The 23463-nt window shown below is 42.6% G+C and overlaps 1 protein-coding gene across 2 annotated transcripts in view; it reads left to right on the top strand.

The window, feature by feature from the left end:
* The first annotated feature begins 11484 nt into the window (after positions 1-11484).
* LOC126187744 (zinc finger protein Noc-like) overlaps positions 11485-23463 on the top strand; it is a 125409-nt gene continuing 113430 nt past the window's right edge. Inside the window, exons 1-2 of one of the 2 annotated variants that reach the window (XM_049928995.1) lie at positions 11487-11807; positions 17061-17135. In XM_049928995.1, the coding sequence (XP_049784952.1) occupies positions 11745-11807; positions 17061-17135 (138 nt within the window). In that variant the 5' untranslated portion in view covers positions 11487-11744. Of the gene's footprint in view, positions 11808-17060; positions 17136-23463 lie in introns of both variants that reach the window. The other variant, XM_049928996.1, reaches the window with a different exon arrangement.

Here is a 23463-nt window from a genome sequence, read left to right as displayed (position 1 = left end):
CTATGAGTTCCAGGGTGGGCGTGCTTCCACAGCAGAAATACTAACCAGTCAGCCCACATACATATAAGCCCCCCCTCCCAATTCAGACGCTCTCAGATATTCTTTATATTAGTAGTATCCAGGCGCATACACTGTCTGCACCTGCTCATGACTGTGAGACAGAGCCCACTTGTCGCACGAGATGACAGATTCACCTGCCATATGCAGACTCTGGTGCAGGTAGCCACTGTTTCCAGCCTGAGCTGAGTGCCGAGTGCGGTCAACTCTGCACCTCCTCTCGACTGGGTCATCTGGTGGGTGACTACCTGCAGTTGCCGGCCACAGGTTCTAACCTGGGCTGGCTTGCCACCCAGCTACAATGTCGCTCTCATCCAGCCTGCACGGGCTTACATTGTTGCTGAACTATCGCTCCAGGCAGACACACAACATCATCTTTGGTCACCTTGGTCATCGCAGTTCAAACACCGTCTGTCCCGATGTGTAGTCGCTGCAGAAGCAGAGCAGCCAGGCCATGGATTGTGGCCACAGTAATTCGGCACTAACAGTGCAGCACTTCCCAGACAAACTGTAAGTGGCCTGCGCTGGATTCGGTCTGGAAAAGCTAACACACAGGTAGACAACGAACGAAAAGTTTGTTACTAATGACAAAGAAATTCACTCTTCTGTGTCTTGGAGATTCAGTTCATCAGGGCACTGACACAAAATGTCTGTCAGTGGCACGGGTGCCAGGAGTCACAGTGGTGGCGTCCAGAGTTGTTTTCCATAACATGGTACATTACTGTTATGGCTGTATTGACACACTTCTTTGTTTACATTGTCAAAGCCCCTTCTGTTCTTGGGCATAGGCAGCCCAAAGTTCAATAGCGTCTTACGGTGGGCTATGTGCCTAGGCATCAATACGCAGATGCAATCAAGCTGCACACTCGTTACCGCCTAAGCCACCGAGACCAATAACCCTCTCTCCAGCGACCGCTCAATCCCTGTAACGGGCATGAATAAAGTATTATAGCTAGGTATGTTTCACTGACTCTTTGTCATCGAGTCCTGTCACCGCAACACTCACAGCTGACATTCAGGCAGGGAGACGGCGTTCTATTCCAAATTGCCATCAGGCGATTTACCCGTCACCGTAAGAGCCACGTGCCAACTCTTGCATATTGGCACAGTCTGCTTGCAAATGCGCTAACTGAACTGCTAAAATTTGCCGTGTTTCATCCAGGATAGCCGTCTGCTGTATTACAAACCACATACTAAAAAATGGCAAGAGAATAACATTGAATGATGAGAATGACCCTTAAATAACCTCTAACATAAGAGTAATTATTGTAACATAATATTTCACCATGAACGACTGGTCATGCTTATTCCTTTATATAATTCACACCAACGAACCATACTCCTTGGTGACAACAAAATACACGGTCCCTTTCTAAATTGCGCAAATTAATACATATTTTCTACAATTTACACAACACTGACGGCGTTTATCTTCCTCGTTCTCCACAAAACAATACAGTAAAACACGTCGCAGCAAACCCTCTGACTTCTTATGACCCTTCCAGTGACAAAAAAAGGAAATAAGCACTGTATTCACCCTACTACTTGTTGACACTGCGAGTGTACAAAAATATAGACTTAGGCACTAGCAGACACAAGGCAGTAGCTGATACAATGGCAGCGCAGGTGGCGCGCAGCAGAAGGTGGTCTGCGGGCAGGTGGGATTAAACTGCGCTCGTCGGTATGGCGGACGACGATACTACATGAGCGCTATGGTCACCAACAGTGGAAGCCCATACAGGTCAGATGGCAGCAACAGTGTAGCTGTGTGGGTCTCTCCCACCAGGGACAAGGTTTTTAGCCAGCACGTGGCCCAGCGGAACAGAGGCACCCAATTAGCAGTAGTAGTACTGTGGTATTCTGCCTTAAGCCAAGTCTTGTCATGGGTTAAGCTTCTTCCATTTTTCTCTGTCCATAACCAGTCTTTTCATTTCTGAATATTTATCTCCTTTGATATCGTCCAGCATTTGATATCTTCTTTTTCCTCTTCCCCTTTTTCCCTCCACCATTCCTTCTATTCCTTCCTTCAATAAACAGTTCCCCTTCAAACAATGTCCAACCTAGTTCCGTTTTCTCTTTCTGATGGCTTTCAGCATGTTTCTTTCTTCTCCTATTCTTCTTAATACTCCTTCATTCCTTACTCGGTCATCCCATTTCACTTTTTCCTTTCTTCTCCATATCCTCATCTCTAGTGCCTCCAATCTACTTTCACCTTCCTTCTTCAATGCCCAGGTCCCCACACCATATAGTGCAACGCCCCAGATGTAACATTTGGCTGGTGTTTTCCTCAGATGTTTGTTTAGTGTTCGACAAAGCAATTTCTGTTTTCTCTTGCATACTTCTTTTGCCATTGCAATTCTTTTCCTAATTTCTGTTGAGCAATACATATCGTCCATAATTACACTTCCCAAGTAATTGAAGTTATTCACTTGCTCTATTTCCTCTCCCCCTATTTTCATACGGCATTTTCTCCCCTTTCCTCCAACCACCCAACTGACCGCACCAAATTGGCCGCGTGCAGGCCTCAGCTCTGGCTGGAGCCACTGACTTCCAGCAGCAGAATCCGACAAAATATTCCATGTCGCCACAGATCCGTTTTGTGATTGGTTGACAGAAGCAAACCGAGCATCCGTTGAGATGATTTAATAGTTTACGAAGCTAACATGTTGTATTTGTGTACGTTTCGTAATTATACTTGCGTATTAAGAGAATATCTAGTTAAGTGTGCTCTGCATTATAGGTCTTTCCAAAAGCATCATTTTTAGCACGCTTTGTTGTGCTAAAGCTTCAGGAAATGTGATGTCAGCGAATAAACATATCATAGATCTTCAATTGCAGTTTGCTCTTGATATTGTTTATGATAAGGAAAGGAGATACAATCTGTAAACTTTTTAGAGATCCCTGGCCCTGCAGTTCCGACCGGTAAATGTCGCAGCCTTCCTATCTCTGTTCCATCATTAACCTCGAGTAGGCCTAAGATCAAAAGTAATAATAAGCTATGTTACCCAGCCAATAATGTCAGCTATAGTTTTCTAGAGTACATCATGAGTCATCACTTCCTTCGCCCCTAAAAAGGTGCTGGTTGAAGTGTAGCCTTACTGCTTTCATAGTTATACTTAAATTTTTGGGAACCAAACAGTTTAAGTGATACAACGCATTACATATCTTTCAATTCCTGGAGACTGTGAGTGACCTGTCTTTGTGTGTATGAGAGGGAGGGAGAGACGTGGAAATAACATTCGGACACTTAATATGAGGATAGACTGTACCATATGGGGTACAATGAACAAACTGTAGTCGTCCCCAAGTATATCTTAACCTGTGAGTTACACTAGTAGTGTGAAAAAAGAGTTATAAGTGTCATGTACTGACGTATAGAACAGATCATTACGTATTTTGATAAATAATAAAGACGATATTTTTAAAAAGTGCTATTTTTATTTTGATGCAAGGAATGATTTTTTATGTGCCGTCACATCGAATTTTTCTCTGGGTGAAACCTTGTCCAAGAGCATTACAACTCTTGAGACTTGTAGCTAGTAGCAGTATAGCAAGTCTTTCACTTGCTGAATACAATTTATTTCCCTGCGTTCTCTCTTAAAAATTATGCGTGATAGGGTGAAACGTGGAAATAACAATGTGACCTTAATTTGAGGGTCCATTGTGCCATCCAACGAAGTGGGTGCAGAAATCAAACTACACTCCTGGAAATGGAAAAAAGAACACATTGACACCGGTGTGTCAGACCCACCATACTTGCTCCGGACACTGCGAGAGGGCTGTACAAGCAATGATCACACGCACGGCACAGCGGACACACCAGGAACCGCGGTGTTGGCCGTCGAATGGCGCTAGCTGCGCAGCATTTGTGCACCGCCGCCGTCAGTGTCAGCCAGTTTGCCATGGCATACGGAGCTCCATCGCAGTCTTTAACACTGGTAGCATGCCGCGACAGCGTGGACGTGAACCGTATGTGCAGTTGACGGACTTTGAGCGAGGGCGTATAGTGGGCATGCGGGAGGCCGGGTGGACGTACCGCCGAATTGCTCAACACGTGGGGCGTGAGGTCTCCACAGTACATCGATGTTGTCGCCAGTGGTCGGCGGAAGGTGCACGTGCCCGTCGACCTGGGACCGGACCGCAGCGACGCACGGATGCACGCCAAGACCGTAGGATCCTACGCAGTGCCGTAGGGGACCGCACCGCCACTTCCCAGCAAATTAGGGACACTGTTGCTCCTGGGGTATCGGCGAGGACCATTCGCAACCGTCTCCATGAAGCTGGGCTACGGTCCCGCACACCGTTAGGCCGTCTTCCGCTCACGCCCCAACATCGTGCAGCCCGCCTCCAGTGGTGTCGCGACAGGCGTGAATGGAGGGATGAATGGAGACGTGTCGTCTTCAGCGATGAGAGTCGCTTCTGCCTTGGTGCCAATGATGGTCGTATGCGTGTTTGGCGCCGTGCAGGTGAGCGGCACAATCAGGACTGCATACGACCAAGGCACACAGGGCCAACACCCGGCATCATGGTGTGGGGAGCGATCTCCTACACTGGCCGTACACCACTGGTGATCGTCGAGGGGACACTGAATAGTGCACGGTACATCCAAACCGTCATCGAACCCATCGTTCTACCATTCCTAGACCGGCAAGGGAACTTGCTGTTCCAACAGGACAATGCACGTCCGCATGCATCCCGTGCCACCCAACGTGCTCTAGAAGGTGTAAGTCAACTACCCTGGCCAGCAAGATCTCCGAATCTGTCCCCCATTGAGCATGTTTGGGACTGGATGAAGCGTCGTCTCACGCGGTCTGCACGTCCAGCACGAACGCTGGTCCAACTGAGGCGCCAGGTGGAAATGGCATGGCAAGCCGTTCCACAGGACTACATCCAGCATCTCTACGATCGTCTCCATGGGAGAATAGCAGCCTGCATTGCTGCGAAAGGTGGATATACACTGTACTAGTGCCGACATTGTGCATGCTCTGTTGCCTGTGTCTATGTGCCTGTGGTTCTGTCAGTGTGATCATGTGATGTATCTGACTCCAGGAATGTGTCAATAAAGTTTCCCCTTCCTGGGACAATGAATTCACGGTGTTCTTATTTCAATTTCCAGTAGTGTATAATGGTGTTTCAGCGCTAAGTGTGGATACAGAGAACCAGCCGGCCGGCACTGTGGTGTACATACTGACTGACTGTTTCGTTTTTAATGGAGGCTAAGTTCTCGGCTTGACTGGAGAGCAAACTTTGTGTGTGTGTACAGGCTGATAGAGTTGTGTGGTCTTCGTGAACGATGACAAAAGAATCCCAATGCCACGCTGCTTGTCATCACCTGACCTTGTATGTAGGGGTGTGACGTCACAAGTGAATATAATGTGGCCCAGGAACTACATTGATATACTACACTTCCCCTAAGGCCAATATTATTCTTACATCCCCTCTACTTCGGCCATCATCTGTTCTTTCTCTGCCTTTATAGGAAAACTCATCTACTACTTTCCTAATTCCCTCAGCAACACGTAATATAATTCGAGTACTTTTGATGTTTTTTTATTGCTATCGATTTTTACTTCCTCTTTTCAATGCATTATCCGTTTCAAAGCTCTATTATATGTTATTCTCCTCGAAGTTTCAGGATATGTTGTCCATCTCACAGCAAAAACGACAGAATTAGATGAGCATAAATTAATGTTCTGTGGAACACAGAGAAATAATGGAGAAAATTTAACAGAGCAGAAAATGAAAGAGAAAGCAAAGGAGAAAATTACAGGGATAAGGGTATTTGGGAGGACGCAGGCATTAGGTTCGCAGCTGGACAAGGGGATGGCAGCTAGGATCTACCAACAAAGAAGCTGTGCCAATAATAACATATAAACCTTTAGTGCCCTTTTGAATGTAGTGAACTTTTTTAACACACTCAAGCTCCTAGGTACTTTTTCAAACGAATGGCTGGAAAGGCGGTGGAGGAAAATTTAGAGTTATGAATAGGAACAGCCAGGATACTTCAGATTGTGACGAAATGTACAGAATTTGATACACCAGGGGAGGTACCGAGGACGGTAGTAACCAAGAAACCAAAAAACTAAAGAGAGTAAAAACAACGTCGTTCTGAGCAACAGAGAAACTGGAAAGGTCAAACAAACGAATGTTACGTTTTACATAAGCATTCTTTGCTAGTTCGAGTAATCTGTAATTTTCGTTGGTTGTCCTGTGTTCAATTAGCTCACTCTAGTAAAGTTTCGTGGTACTGATAACTGGACTCGTTCTTCATTCCGCATATTTCACAATTTTTATACACCAAAGTAGTGACATCAAGGCGTGTCAAAGGAGCTAATACGAAAATGTCACTGATTTCGTTTCGCCTTGATATAAAAATCATGTCGAAAAACAGCATGTGAACTTGAGCGAGTGGAATGTGATGAATGAGGAAGTTGTTTGGTAAAATTCTGCACGGAGCATAACTTAATCATTGCCAACACTTGGTTTGAGAATCATGCAAGGAAGTTGCGTACGTGGGAGAGATATGAAGGCATGGAAGGTTTCAGATTGATTATATAATGATAAGACAGAGATTTCGAAATCAAATATCACGAAAGAAGAAAATATAAAAATACTGCAAATGATAGAAAATGCAAAATGGCTAAGCAGGTATGGTTAGACTACAAATGAAAGGCTATAGAAGCATGCACGTCTAGGGGAAAGATAGATACCATCTATAGGGTAAAGAGGGTTTTTTTTTTTTTTTAGAAAAGAGAAGAAAATACGTTAATATGAAGATCTCAGATGGCAAGTCACTACTACGAAAAGAAGGCAAAGTAGAAATGTGCAAGAAATGTATATATACTAGGAGCAAGGAGAATGTACATGAAGACTATATTATACAAAGGGAAGACGAAATAAATGAAAGTGAAGTTAGAGATTTGATGCTGTGAGAAGAGTTAGACAGAACTATGAAAGATCTAATCCGAAAAAAGGGCCATGTAGTAGATGACATTCCCTTAGAACTACTAAAATGATTGGGAGATCCAGCCATGGCAAAACTATCCATCCTGGAGTGTAAGACGCATCGGATGAGCAAAATACCCCCAGACTTCAAGATGAATGTCACAGTTCTAATTCCAAAGAAGGCAGGTGCTGACAGATGTCAATACTACCGAACCACTAGTTTAATAAATTATGACTGCCAAATACTGACCCGCCAGGTTAGCCGAGACGGCTAATGCGCTGCTAGCCGGCCCCGGATGAATCCGCCTGGCGGATTAACGACGAGGGCCGGTGTGCCAGCCAGCCTGGATGTGGTTTTTAGGCAGTTTTCCACATCCCCCTAGGCGAATACTTAGCTGGTCCCTACGTCCCACCTCAGTTACACGACTCACATACATCTGAACTCGTTCGCACTATTCCATGGATTGCACAAGACGCAGACAGCTGGGGTACACTACTTCCATCCCAGGGGGTACGGGATGGCGGCAGGAAGGGCATCTGGCCACCCCTTAACATTAACCTTGCCAAGTCCATAACTAACCATGCCGATCCTGTGACCTGTGAGATAAAGGCACAAGCAAAAGAAAGGAAGAAAGAAAGAAGATTGCCAAATACCGACAAAAATTATTTAAACAAGACTGGAAATACAGCTAAAGCCTCTCTTGCGGGAATATTAGTCTGTGTTCTGGAGAATTACAGGAACAGGCTATCTAATACTGGCTCTATGACCGATCTAAGAAGATGTATTTGTAGATACAGAAAAAACTTTCGAAGTTGTTGGCTGTTGTGCACAGCATACAAACCATACTTGAAGGTGTTTGAAACTCTAGAATTTTCGAAATTTATCAAAATCTGTGGTAAAATTAGAGGTAATTGGCTATAAAATTTGTGTTTTTCCTAAACATGAAGATTGAAATATAACAGTTCATTCGTTTTTTCATAAATTAAATAAATTCTAGAGTTTCATACATCTGTGAGTATGGTATGTACGATGTGCAAAATTCATAGAAGAATCTCTCTAGCTTATGAAGAAAAGTGTACCTATAGCAAAAAATGCACCCATTAGTAAGTGTAAAAATGATGAAACTTCACACGTAAAAAAATTTATTTTGTTGTGTTTTCGAACTTCCACTGCAATCAGGGTGAATCCTGAATCCTTCCTGGTGATGCTGACAAAGTTTTATGAATTTATTTGTAAAAGTATAGACACTGGAAATTAAAATGTTCTATGATGCCTCTCCTGCTTCAAGTCGGCCCGTTTGACGTCCTACCCCCATTAAACTAGCGTAAGATCAGTAATGGTCTTATTCTGGAACCCTGTAGCACGCACTCGTGGTTTCCTTTCATGAAACTGTTATGGGGTTCCTCTTTATATTACACAAAAATCCTAGTATAACTTCCTGTATCCTGTTTTTAATTAGGAACTATAGAAGACATGTACTGAGCAATGTATTCCATAAAAATTTATTATTCTAATAGAATATTATGATTTACGCAGTGAAATGTCTTGATAAGCCACTGGACATGCCAAATAGTGATATTTTATCTCTTAAACATTGTATTATGTCCGCAGTAGAGCAGTCATTTTGAAGTTTCAAATTGCAGTTAACTAACAATTCCATTACTGAAACTTCCTGGCAGATTAAAACTGTGTGCCCGACCGAGATTCGAACTCGGGACCTTTGCCTTTCGCGGGCAAGCGCTCTACCATCTGAGCTACAAGCACGACTCACGCCCGGTACTCACAGCTTTACTTTTGCCAGTATCTCGCCTCCTACCTTCCAAACTTTACAGAAGCTTTCCTGCGAACCTTGCAGAACTAGCATTCCTGAAAGAAAGGATATAGCGGAAACATGGCTTAGCCACAGTGGCCACTTGTTAGTTGGAAGGCCAATTCAAGTTAACTTTTTCTGGATTCCATTGCTTTGCTTTCCCCAGCATTCCAACTAATCCATTCTCCAAGATATTTGAATTCTTTTACTATTTCAATCTTCTGTTCTTGAACTTTGAGGTATTTACATGAGTGTTTTATGTCTGTCAATATCTTAGTTTTTTCAGAGGAGATGTGAAGACCAATTTTAGCTGCTTGTTTCTTTAGTTCAAGGATTTGCTCCCGTGCTTCTTCCATTGTTTCAGCAAACAGGGCCATATCATCTGCAAAAGCAATGCAATTTACTTTAAGTGCATCAATATACTCCTAAACTTTATTTCTGGTGTGACCTAATTCAGGATAAGGTGCCAGGCCCGTTTTTCTTCGCAGAGAAAGCTATAGCGTGAAATGTTTACCTGGACGTTCTCGAACAGATCTTTCTACCTCAGATCGAGGGGTTGCAGCCGTCCATCATCTTCCAGGGTGTTGGAGCACCCACACATTGAAGTCTGAACGTGCCGGCCGTGCCGAATAACACATTTCCTTAGAGGTGGACGGATGGTGATGGTCCCATCGCATGGTCCTCGCGCTCTTCCGGTGTCACGCCACTAGATTTTTTGGGGGAATTACGTCAAGGATCGCATGTACACATCAGTCAATGACATTGCTATCCTTCGTGAGTGTGTTAATGAAGTAATCATAACTTTTACAATAAAAGCTTTCACGGCCGGCGTCTCCTTCTGTTAAAACTTCCGGCCTGGGAGGACGTGGTCGATGCATAAAACTGCTCCCTACGTCTTTCGATGTAAAACGGCTACTGGCACTAGGGCTGGAGGGACTCTCGCATTTATAGAGAGCATGGAGGGTAACGCCATACGTCTTATAATTCCAACTGTATGACTATCTCTGGATGGCCGTCAGATACCCAGCTCCTCTTCACTGTAAGTCGTCTTGGAGCATCTCCCTGGTATTAACTCAAAGACACAGTTTATAGAGCAATTGTCAACTGAATTTTCCGGAGGTATCTGAAACTGAACAGGTGAATGAGACTTTGGGAATAAGGTATGCAGAAAGAACACACACACACACTTACAGATACCTTCACAATCAATCAAACCATCGCCTTAGACAAAAAAAAGGGGTGTCATGAAAACCTTGACGGACAGAGCTGATAAAATCTGCGAGCCGGTTTATTTGCAGGATGAATTAAATCACTTACGGCCGGCCTTCAAGTCAAATGAATATTCTAGTAACGAGATAGTTCGAGCACTACATCAAAGGCTGCCATAAGGATATGTTTTTCTCGCCTACAGTGATAAAATTACGGATCGCGTAGGGAAAGTTCTGGCCAAGTATAAGGTCGAAACGATGTTTCGACCCACCAAGATTAAAGAATATTTAAGAATGACAGAAGATACACGACATCCATTAGCAATATCTGAGCCATAGAAAATGCCTTGAATTTGCGGACTAGTGTATAGTCTATGAAAAGACGTGTCAACTCCCGCATACCAGAGCGCGAAAGGGACTGTCGTCTGGGACATACCGAGAAATCGACGTAACAGGACATAATTTTCGACACGGTAACCACGAAATAAAATTCAGTCAGACGAACGTTTCAACAAGGGCATGTAAGCATTTATAGAGAAACAATGGAGATTCATAAAACACCATAATAATTTTAATCGAAAGAAAGGTTTAAAGTTAGATGAAACGCAGATGTCAACTTTGTGCCAACAGAATTCCAATCAATAATTTTTAATGGAGAATGAGGATGTCATCCACAAATAGTCATTCGGGCATCGTATGAGAGAGATCGTGGTGCTTCGTATGCGCTCTGTAACTGCGAGAGTCGCCTTAGTTGTAGCAGTCGTTTAATCTCTGAAGATGTCTTCCGTAGTTGGAGACAAGACGTTAGGAAGCGATTTCATATACAGACAACAGCCTCTCAGCCTGGAAATTTTAACAGTAGACTTAACTGTTGATGCTGCATTGCTGATCCGTACACGTGAAGAATTCGAAATCGCCTTGATGTTCTATTATCGACGAGTGGAGCGCACATAGAAATTGTGGCATTACACTTCAAAAAAAATTTCAGAACTGCTAAACTTGTAACAGCAGTTCATGATGCTGTAACAGTTTCCAATTTATGATTTTTTTCACATTATAACGGAACTCGATAGACGTTCTCTATTTGACAGAAATCTCAGAGAAAACCGAGGCGTGAAATGCGTCGCATCGTCCAGGTGCCGTGTGTACAAACGCCTGCCCGCGACGTGCAGCTGGCGCCTGTCCGTCAGTGAGTAGTGGAGCCTCGCCTCCCCGCTGGGAGGCGGCACCGTTCAGCCGTCGCGCCCTCTCGACAGGCGTAAGGCGGTGGCGGCGGCGGCTGCCCCTCACATCACGTCGGCAGCCTTCTTTTAATTTTTTTGGGGGCCTTCTCCCCTTCCCGCTTCCCCGATATTCCTCTCCTTTTGCTCGCCGCGGCGGTACGGTCCGCCTCCGGCCGCGCGCACGGCTACCGCGACCACCCTTCCCCGCGTTTAAACAATTCGCTAAGTAGACAGAGCGGTGTCGCCGGCTCGCGCCGCGGCGATAGCGCCGAGTCGGTGGCCGCGGCGCGCGGACCAATCAGAGAGCGGCGACTGCCGCGGGCGGCGGTGGTGGGGAGGCGGGCGGCGCGCGCTCCGCAGTCGCCTCGCGGACGCCGAACGAGAAGCAGCTGGTGCGGCGACAGTACAGTGGAGCAGCGCAGTGAGACAGTCATGTGCGTCGGAGTCTCGTAGCGTGCTTCGAGTGTTGTTGTGCCGTGGACGAGCGCGAGGGAGCCACCATGCTGACCACCAGCGCCAACCAGTACTTGCACCCGGACTACTTGTCACCGTTACCAACTACGGTAAGGGAGTGATCCACCTTGAGAACGGAACATTAGAAATGAATGCACAGTCTTTCTCTCGCACTTTTCTCCTTATCTAAATAAGTACAGCCAAGATGCTGTCACTGTGGCGAGTGTGTTGAAACAAGAAATCCGTCAGCAAAGACGTAATTACATTTCTTAATGCTGTACTGTGCTTTGCAAACAAATCTTAGAAAATACATGTGTATCAACAAAATTCAAAGAAGTAAGCGTATTACTTAGACACAAACAAAGCAAAAGTACCACAACATCGAAAACTATAACAAGTAGCAGACACCATAGTAGAAATGAAGGTACTACGATAAACATCCAGTAGCTTCATGTGAGAAGGAAATTACACAAATAAATCCACTGAAGGTATCAAATAGTGCTTAAACACGTCTGGGTGAAAATAAAACTGCAAAGGTGTCTTGTATTGGAAGTCCTCTCCAATTTTCTTAGCAACCACGGAGATAAGTACTGTAACATTTACAAGAAGGTTAATACTGTACTAGTTCTCTTCAGTATCAAAAGATTGACAACGACCGAAAGTATCCATTTCCTTTATTGACCAGTTAAATGAGGGTCGCAAGTGGATGCCATAAACATGCACGAAACATCTGCCCACTGTTTACAGTAAATAGAACATCTACATATTTTATGCCCAGACAATATTTATCAGTTAACGTTACAATTTGGCAACGCCTACATTTGTTGACAGAATGTCTCTTACTATCAAAGACTCGCTGATTACACCACGGTCCCCAATCAAACTTGCGTTACTCAGAGTCTACGCTACCTGTCTCCTAAATACCTTCACGAAATTCTGTGATTCTTCTTTTTTTCTTTTCACTGTATTAGGTTCCTCGTTACCGTTATTTACATGAGCGCATTTAAAACAACATTCTCAGCTATGTAAGCAGGCCACTCATGGTGGCTCCATCTTTCAGGAAATCCCAGCTTAGTATTACTATCTGTTTATTGCAATATGCGGCATGAAATGCAACTGCAAAGCTTCAATGTCGGGCTGTAGTTGCGGAACTAGAGTTTAACGCAATGTAAAGTTTCCTTTCATATTTTTCTTTTATTAGGTTTAGGTGTAACAGCATATACGACAAGAGAAAGAATTGGCCTTCGCTGAAGCTAAGGAACATAAGCAGTTTTTGGCGCACATTTCGTTAAAACAGTTCTAGCACTGCGATTATTTTGCGCTAGTGCACGCACATAGGTACCAACTAAAACCACTAACAAATCGCAGAGACATGCCTGCTTACGTAGCCGTGGAACCGGCCCCGTCTAACGAAATCCATAGCACGCGTCAGATTCGTTATACCGTTCTTTTATTAAGAGACCTAGAAGGGCTGCTCTCGCTAATCGATGAAACGTTTTTCACTGCGGTAGCTTTTATAGTGTAGTTTTATGGTTGCCAAAAATACCATACTCCTAAAGTCATTCAGATCAAACATTCGTCAGGGAGTACCAGAACTGTTCACCCTAAGGTACATATAATTGAATAGACCTATAAATGTTGTGTAGAGACAGCCCCAAGACTTTCCTTTTATTCGCTTGTTACAGGTGAAATAGAGGAAATTTGAAAGAGACGTTCTGGTTTGGTAGAGCGCCTTGCACTATTGATCAGTACATAACATTGTAGAATTGAAATCAACCTTTCTTTTCAACGGCACATTATTTTTCAATTCTCGTGAGTATAAATCTGACTGCCTATTCTGACATCAATCACAGCAACTTAATGATACTCCAATAACAAGAGTAATTGAGTATCGATATCAATTTGTCAACAGCCAGCAGCGATCAAGAATAATTCTTGGAGCGCTGTATATCCTTCTGAAACAATGTTGAGGTTGTTGCTACCGTCGTTTCCTCTTTGTTTACACCTGCTCACCCCATCTTTAGAGATAGAGCCCTTGACGCTGTGAACTGCTTCAACTCCTTCGTTTAATGCTACCTCTCACATTTATGATGCAAATGTGGTTTCTCTACGGCGGTGTTTCACATCAAAGTCTGTAGTTTGTAACAAGGTTTTTTGTCTACATTATGCATTTGTAGCTTCGTCTTACGTCAGTAGGTTCCCTACCAAATCTGCAGAAGTGCTTGGATCTGTCGCTAAACGCATCGACGAAGAGTGGAGGTGGGCACTGTTTCGGACCTAGCAATGCTTAGGTTGATGTGTTTTGATATTGCTTTCACGTCGCCAGCAACTCCACATTTGTGTCCAAGGCTACAAGGAGAATCAGACATGGAAAAATAATGATCTACTGCACCCCACATTTTGATGCTATAGCGACGTGATCTGGAGTGTTGTATCATTTTATTCAGTTTATCTCCCTTCTTACTCATAGCAGATCCCTCGAACATCTGCATGTCCAGTGATTTATCCCCTTAATTTGTATGTAACGTTCCTGTGTATTACCTGCATCACGCAGAGTAAGCACATCAGTTCTTTAGTAGCTAGTTATTCCTTAGAAATGAGTACATGCTAATTATTTTACACTAATAATGTGTTACAGAATTTCTAACACCTAAAGTAGCCACATCTTAGTGCACGCAGTTTGCATACTGGGACGCCATGGGTTACAGGAAGTGCTGATTTGACTTTCTATTCAATCTCATGTTCGGGCACAAATAACCGCAGTAAGTATTTTGAGTGAAACCACTCGGATCTTGTTATGGTGCCATCCTGTAACAGCGACGAAATTTTCAGTCATTCAGTACTGAAATCGATGTAAATAACGTGGTTGCATAACTTTACGAGTTTTATTGAAACCAAAGACCGGAGATGCCTGTGCTTGCATGACATTCATTTTCACAACATAAGAGCTGTCGAACTAAAATCTAGTACTTTGATAGAGGATGAAGCCATTATTAACTTCATTTGGCGAGGACCCATGTTAAAATTTTTCATAATACATTTTTGTGTTAAGATTAGAGAGTATTGCAAAATTCAGATAAAACCTCAAAATGTGGGCCTTTTGTCGTGCCCCTAGGGATATACACCGTTGCCAGAAACACTGGATTATAAATTTTCACAGACCTGATTGCACGTCTTGAGTACTCAAATTAATTTGTGCCAGAGATTACACTCAAATGTTTATTTTAAATTAATTTTTCACCACTACATCGTGCGTCAAATTGGCGTTATTCGTGGCAAAATTTTTATGTAGCGGACACATACCGGAACGAATGAGGAGAAACTGATACTGTTAGTGGTTTGTCTGTGGACAGAGTCCACGCTAAAGAGTGTGGGATGTGACTTTCTTCGTTATTAAACGAAATTACTAGTAAATAATATTTATGTACCTGCAACCTTTCACACGTTAGTTGAACACTGTTGTAATCTGCTGCAAATTTCAAACATTTAGTATTTATTACTCACGAAATAAATATGTTGCAACTAACCGATAACATGTATTGTTATCTACATGATAAGCACAATATCAGGATTATCTCTACGCTGATTCCATGGTTTTGAGTTGATCTAAACCATTAACTCAAGTCTGCATGAGAGTGCAACAATAGCATTAAAACTAAATCTTCAAGCATAACAACCCAATAATATTGAGCCATGATGCCTGACAGGTTGTTAACATCAATAATTCAGAATCAAGTACCAAATTCACTTGCTCTGTATCTGCATTCTACAAGTAATTTAATCAATGTATATGTACAGAGCCTTAGGCGAATCGGCGTACATTACCGTAAATATTATCAAAAGACGTGATCGGAACTCCCATAATTGAAACTTGTCTACTACAGAGAGTCCGATTAGATGTGTAGCTGGTGTAAACACATGGAGGGGGAAAAACATAAGGTTTTCTAGCGTGAGCTTTCGATTAGTTGCACACAATGTCGGTGTACAGTGCTCGCAATGAGTAAGGGATACTTGAAAAGGTTATGGTATAGTGTTCGTGCATATTTTGATGACTGGGTCCACAGCCTCAATGTAATTACTGAATTTAGTATGTCCGCTTGTACCTGTTAAAAAAATGTTCCCTGGGATAGCAATTTCGGCATCTTGTCATCTATAACAGCCCGTTAAACTGTAAGCACACTCTGCAGCATCAAGTCGTAACATGGTGGAACATGGTTTCCAGCTGTCTAAATGCAAATAGGTATGATGGTGCAAGTACACCCACTCTTCTACTGCTGTGATCACGTATCATATGGAAAGCACAAAAATAACAATTAGCATGCGTAAGAGCAAAACCTACATCCGTAAAATAAGTAGAAGCGAATCATTCTGATAGCTGACTGTTCATTGGATTTCTAATTAAAGAGAAAAAATCACCACATTGTTTACGTCCGTGTGTGTGTGTGTGTGTGTGTGTGTGTGTGTGTGTGTGTGTGTGTGTAAAATCGCAAGTGGACTTATACCAGTACATGTATTGTTTATTAAAGTGCAGCTGCTCACACAGGTTCAGTATGAGCTGTAATAGTTGTATGAAGGCAATACTCCGTAGATTTTCTGATGCGTTAGTTCGGAACCGGTTTACGTTGGAAAAAAATTAGTTACAGTTTTGGCCACTTGTGAAACGCTGGTGCTGTGAATGTAAGAAACATGTACTGAAATGTTTCCATATGTAATGAATTAAAACAGGACGTGGGCAGAACAACTCAGTGTCAAAGACACAATGTTGATTTTAATACTAACGGTCCCTTACACTATTTCTTGAACTTGAGAGGCGTCGACGAGATGCTGTACAGCGCCAGATTTGCATATGGTGGCCAAAACTTGAATTACTATCATTTTTTCCCAACATAAATCGGTTCCGCATTAATTCAGTAGTATATCTAGCAAGTTTCTCTGCCATACGATAATTACAGCCCACGCTTGGCCTCCATGTGTAGCTGCTTCTTAATTATGCCCACGTGGTATTTGCATTCAGACTGTTGGAAACTGTCGCAGTATACCACGACTTGGCGTTGTAGAATACCGGTAGGATTTGACTTTATACTGTGCTCGAAAAACGTCGAAATTGCAGTCGCGATAAATATTTTTTTAATAGCCGTAAGTGGTATTACTACTATCAGTTCTTGCATGTCCTTAACTGCGACACTAATCAAATAATTTCATTCCCCAACGTGACTGTATATTAATTACAAAAGCAGTTCTTGCGTTTCCTTCGCGTATTGTGCCAGTTTTGGCGCTCTCCGGGGAAGGAATCACAAAACGGGTGCATTGACATTAAGAGTGAGACGATGCTGATGAGGGCGTGCTTGTTCTGGCTGCCGCAGTGGTCGGTGCGCGGCCGGGGTTCGCAGCCGGACATCCTGGACCCCGACCTGGGCCACGAGCCGCTGCAACAACAGGTACCGTACCGCCGCACCGCCCGCGTGGGGCCGCCACGCGCTCTGCCGCCGCCCCGAGTCCGCCAACCACGCGGCTCGGCTTGGCACCGCCCTCGTCAAAGCCTCCCTGCCTTCTCACGAGCGCTGTCGTGGGAAGCCTGCGTCACCGTCAAATTGTGGCGTATCCGCAGTAGATGGAGCGTCAGAACCACCTCACTTCGCTTAGGCCAGTCCCGATCTGTGAAAGTGAGACTGTGAGGTTCCGTCTGTGTTCGTTCCAGTGAAGGTCAATTCGCACTGGTCATCACACACGGCAACGTCTTGTCACAGTGTATTCACACAGAGCGCCACGTTACATAAATTAGCATAGCTAAGTACGGTGAAAGTGAGGTTATGAGATAGCATCGGAACTGAAGACTGACGGCGATAAAGTTTGCTAATGCTCAAAACTAATTTCATATCCTGTATTCTTGATCATTTAAGTATGGTAAAGTGCTGAGAAGTGGAATATTTCAAAACTCCGATATTTGTTTGCTAGAGAAAATATGCCTACAACCACATCAAACAATATTTATTAGGGAATAAATAGAGCCTGTTTACCTTATCCATCATGTTTTTTCTTTCGTAACTAATGGCATAAACGACTTTCTTTTCCTTCACTAGACCTGACTTTTTCACTAAAATGTTATTTAATCAAAACTGTGGGCATTAGCTCTGCTTTGTCGCTGTAAAACCTATAATTGATCGCTTTCAGGTATCTGACCTCGTTTGGGGAAGACCCTTCAACGCAAAAAAAAAAAAAAAAATCCAAGTCCACTAGGAACATTTGCAATTTACCACCAAAATGAAACAATAAAATTAACACGTACAAGACACAAAAATACAAAATCCACTAGTACGAAAGGATGAGAGCAGCGGATATACGTAGGTGATGTTCCGATCTAAGCACACGTCACCATCGAAACTTCCTTCCCGAGGAACCGTGACGTAATGGTCCGTTGATGATGACCTATGTGAATGCCTCTATGTGCAAAACACTACGGAATATTTTGACGTGACGTGATGGCCATTGTAAATTGGCTGTTGAGTTGGAATACGGGGTGTCCCATTTATGTTGACATCTCATAGTAGCTTTGTCCAGAAGAAAAATGAAGGAAAAAAACAGTATGAAGCAGATGTTATTTATGCAACAGGGGAAAACTAATCATCATTGATTGGCTTGTACCTTCGTGACTTACGGAAACATGAACAGCAGTACCTATTTTTAAATAGCATCTCATATTTTTCGCACGAAAATCCATCTCAAGAAATGTTCAAAAAGTGTCACATAACACGAAAGTTACTACGACACTACCGAACTGACACACAGAACCGGTACTCTGAAAACATAAGAAAAATGCACACCGCACATTCAGTCAACAGTCTTCAGTTTGTTTAACTTAGATCCTCTATAGACGGGTAGCATTTCTACCTTACCTTTGTTTGCTGTACATTGTGCTCACACAGACCTTCAGCTGTAGATGGTTGACCAAATGACTGTATCCCTGTGTTTACTCTGGATTAATTACGTTACCCTAGGACCCTGCACCCTGTATACTATACTAGTATAAGTAGTCACTTTTGTGTTAAGTTTTTACGCTAGTTACGTTGACGTGAATGGTAAACTGTGGCACTTTCTGAACAGGTCTTGAGGAGGGAAAGTGGGCGACCGAATAAGATATAGGGTGCTCCTTAAGGGTGGCTGCATACTTCGTAAAGAACGAAAATGCAAGAAAGACAAACTTGTTGGTCAGTGCCCTCCTGGTAGATAAACAATATTTGATATATTTTTTATTTTGTTTCTAGACAAAGTTATTAGATGTGGTGAAGAAAAATGGGACACTATACTTCGATGAAACTAACAGACTGACCGTTGTGCACAAGAGGGGGCAATGTTGTCGGTTCATTTTTGATGGCGCACGCAATATGGCTGCATGAGCAACATATGGGTGCTTCCGTTGTGGATACTTTCATACGTTACCTGTTCCGACGTGCAGTATTCTGTATAGTTAACAGTATGGTAATGTCTTATCGCTTTTATCTGCACGTTTTCAACGAGTTCTGGGCATTCTGTTTCCCTAGATAAACTCGCCACACAGAGAATCACTGCAAACAACGTAAACGAATCAGCTGTATCACCGGCCGCAAGCCCATCTATAACTCACGGTTGCAACTCGCACCTGAGGTAGCAGAGCGATGCCATAATCGTGACCAAGCATATTCTCAGATTGGTTATTGGTATCGTAGCTGTCCTGTAAACACTTACCTGTCAATCACTTTATTATTCTGACCTATGTATAGTACCATAATAAAAGTACAGCTGATGATAGTTTATTAAGGGTCGGAGCAAAACTGGAATGAATATTTTTGGCAAAGGTTTTGTGGCAAATTTTCCACGCTGCTCAGAAGCGGTAGCAGGACAGTCATATAACCGTTTCAGTACATAGACACTTACTTTCTGAAAGAAATTTATGCATATAAACACTTCAGACAATATTTAATGACAAAACATAGACTTTTTACCTTATCCACTTGTTTTCTTTCTAAGTACCAGAAAACTTCTAGAGCAACTGTATTTGCATCGTTCAGTGGTGCTGACTACTCTGTTTATGCAGAGGTTTTTCCTTTATCCAGGTATTGTAAAATCATAGTTTCATCCCCCGGGCATGGATGCGTGTGATGTCCTTAGGTTAGTTAGGTTTAAGTAGTTCTAAGTTCTAGGGGACTGATGACCTCGGATGTTAAGTCCCATAGTGCTCAGTGCCATTTGAACCATTTCATAGTTTCATCTTTGTTAACGGACGAAGTCACTGCCGCTCCCTTCCAGCCCCGGGAAACGTAAATGTCGACGTCACGTTCCTTAGACAGTCTCTTTGGATGTGGCCATTTGAAATGCATTGCGGGGTTCTTTGACGTTTCGGTCCTTGAGGTTAAATGAGAATCAACCTTAAAGCATACCAGCCTCGAATTTGGTCTGAATATAGGCCGGTTCATATTGGTTGAAACGCTCCTCAATGGATTTAAAATGGTGGCTTTTACACAGGCCGCCAAGGGAACATGGCACTGACGTCCAGGTTTATCGGTAAAGAAGCTTTGATGGTGATGTGGACTGCTACCATCGGAAACTAGCCTGTTCTCGCCACATTCAACCATAATAGACTTCGTTCTTTCAGGTCTTCTTAATCTTCATTTTACTGCTCTCTTTGATTTCGGGACGCACTGCGGTGGTTGCATGAGGACTGTCCGATCGCCGTTCGCGCGCATATGACGTCACACGTTCAGACGATTCATTACGGATAAAAACAGAAGTCATGTATTCTTAGGTTCAGTCCATCTTGTTTGTGTTTATATATATATTCCGAAGCAAAATAACGTCTGTTCCGAATTTTGTAGACAGTACCTTGTGCATGGTTAAGGCTCCTAGCAACTTGGGTAGAATTTGCCAACAACCTTTGACAAGAGAGGAAGTAATCAACAAACAACTACCATTAACTGAATTTTTTGTCAGTGCTTGGCCGAACAAGATGATAATACTGTAAAGAATAACACTTCCTAATCTTCTGCAAAATTTTGCAAGAACATTGGGAAGCGTTACCCTTTTCTATATTAAACAACTACCATTAGCTAATATCTTATTTCTGATATTATATTTCTACTTTCGCAAAATAGACGATCCTCGTAACCACAATTTTCAGCGTTCACTTCATAGCGGTATGGCGTTATATAGCCACTTAGGTCTACATTGCACACATCATTTATCGTCCACTGGAGTTGGTCATAAAACACATCATCCGGGGATATATTCTGACCGTCACTTTCCTTAGTCTAGAACGATTCGTAATAAGCTTCCCCTAATCTACGTATAACCCCCGCCCCTCACGCACGCTCACCTCCAACCCACACCTTCAGCATATTGGAGGACCTATAGTTTTAATGGTATCCTAACCGCAGTGAAAAAGTCTTTTTTCCAGAATATTAACACGCTCTATAAAGTTTCACCGTACTGGTTTTGCTTAACTTACAATGAAGCTCTATTCTTATACTGTAATAAACCAGTCCGCAGCTCGTGGTCGTGCGGTAGCGTTCTCGCTTCCCGCGCCCGGGTTCCCGGGCTCGATTCCCGGCGGGGTCAGGGATTTTCCCTGCCTCGTGATGACTGGGTGTTGTGTGATGTCCTTAGGTTAGTTACGTTTAAGTAGTTCTAAGTTCTAGGGGACTGATGACCATAGATGTTAAGTCCCATAGTGCTCAGAGCCATTTGAACCATTTTTTTGTAATAAGCCACAATGTCTACGTATTATTAATTTCATAAATATTTATTTACGATGCTTTTCGAGCCACCGGTTTTTGTCTTCATGCTTCAAGGAATACTAAAGACATACTATTTGCGTTAAGACTGCTATTAACTAGATTATCACAAGTTTCTTGTCCAACTGTGATTATCTCCGTACATCCAGTTCCGCTGGGTGCTGGGACCTCAGCTGTTATTGTATCTTATATACATTACCGTTAACGCTGTCGTCTCTTTTTACTGGTTTATCTGTAGTCTGTAGACGATTTCAGTGTTACAATACACATCAAGATTCACCAAAATTTGTTAGCAGGTAAAAAGGAAAATAAAATAAAACTGATGATTGCAGAAGGTCTATCATCTCTGGTTCCTATTACGGTAACGCATACGTACAGCGTAACACCGAAACCGGTTGCCTATACATAAACCAGTAAACACAGCTCAAGGTATATCGTTACTCATCATAAATTGTGATTTCTGTAAAACATCATCAGATTCATGCAAATCATAACAAAAAGTAACCTACTTCAATGCACTAACCTTCCTTAAGGATGACATTTAGGAGAATAGGGATGTATAATATTTCGAGACACAAACCTCATGTGACAAGTTATTCAGAAGCTGTGCAGGAAAGTACTATTAACGATGGCGCATGCTCAATCGTTGCATCAGCTAGAGTACATACTTGGAGGCCCAAGATCCAAAATTAAGGGAGAATCCCGAAAACTATAGGTTAGATAATAGCATACTTAATCAGAAAGAAAATTGTTCAAAACTGCTTGATGCCTCAAGATGAGCACCAGTGCCTCGAAACACCTCGCAAATCGATCAGTATTGTGAAATAAATAGTCCATACCGTTGTGAGTGGTTGCAGAATAATCGTGTCCTGCGTTAACAGGAGCAGGAGAGTCATCTTAAGTACCAGAAATCCTTGAAGAACCAGCCGGATGTCGAACGCATGTACATCATGTTTTTGCCATGGTTCATAAACGGGTAGGTCATCGTGCCTGTTCAACTAAATTTTTCATACTTCGGAAACATTTCTCGAGTAAGTCAAAACCTCTGTGAACACTGCCTATTGAAAAACATGAAATACTAGAAATTTAAGAAGTACCTAGTTCTATAAATTCAAATAAAGAAGAACCTCGTGAATTGTTTTCGCAACTTAGTTACGTCGCTCGACTGTTTTGGAGTACAGTTGACTTATACCAGAATTGTTTTACTGTGTCCGCATGGTCGTAACTTAGTCCCTGGAATGTAGGATAAATTCTAATTTTTTGCTTTCTACTGAGTTTCCAATCCCTGTGGAGGCTACAGTTGTAGCTTCTGAACATTATAATTCAGTCTGCGGAGTATTAATATATTTTAATTTCAGATAACTTGTAATTAATTTTTTTAAGACTTCAGACAGTTCATAAGTGGGAAACAGTTAACGGAAATTTCCACGTACATGTACTCCAGCAAATATATTATGACAAATGGAGTAATTTATTGCATCCCCTGCCCTATATCCTATCAGTATGTAAAACATCCTTGCCACAGTGTGTAGATGTTTATCATAACTACATTACTTTCATAATTTACCGATAATCTGATATTTTCTGAAATCGATATTCTTAATTGCGTTCAGTAGTTCTAGCATAAAGTTGTCGCTTACGTGGAACCCTATTTCGCTTCGCCTTGTACTTCTCTGCATTTCAGTACGTTAGATTATGGACGTAGATTCACACACGTGTATGACAGCATACTGGGTGTTTACGAACCAACCTCATGTTTCTAGTGGCGCCAGATATCTTAAAACATAATTCTTTTGTAAAACTTAATATGGTAGCGAGAGTCCTGAGGTATATGTAAATGTTGATTCTAATCTGTGCGTTATCAGTGACGCCACATAAACAATGACAAAGGGAATTTAATAAAAGAAAATTATGTACAGAACTTGATTTCATATTCCAAAATGGAAATAACATTGGAGCCCATAATATGGTGTAATAAATTTAATGTATTCAACAGTTCGTT

This window comes from Schistocerca cancellata, chromosome 5 (genome assembly GCF_023864275.1).
Source record: "Schistocerca cancellata isolate TAMUIC-IGC-003103 chromosome 5, iqSchCanc2.1, whole genome shotgun sequence".
NCBI classification, from domain to species: Eukaryota; Metazoa; Arthropoda; class Insecta; order Orthoptera; family Acrididae; genus Schistocerca; species Schistocerca cancellata.
Note: the sequence above shows the minus strand (reverse complement) of the source record. Positions and strands in the feature narration are given on the sequence as shown.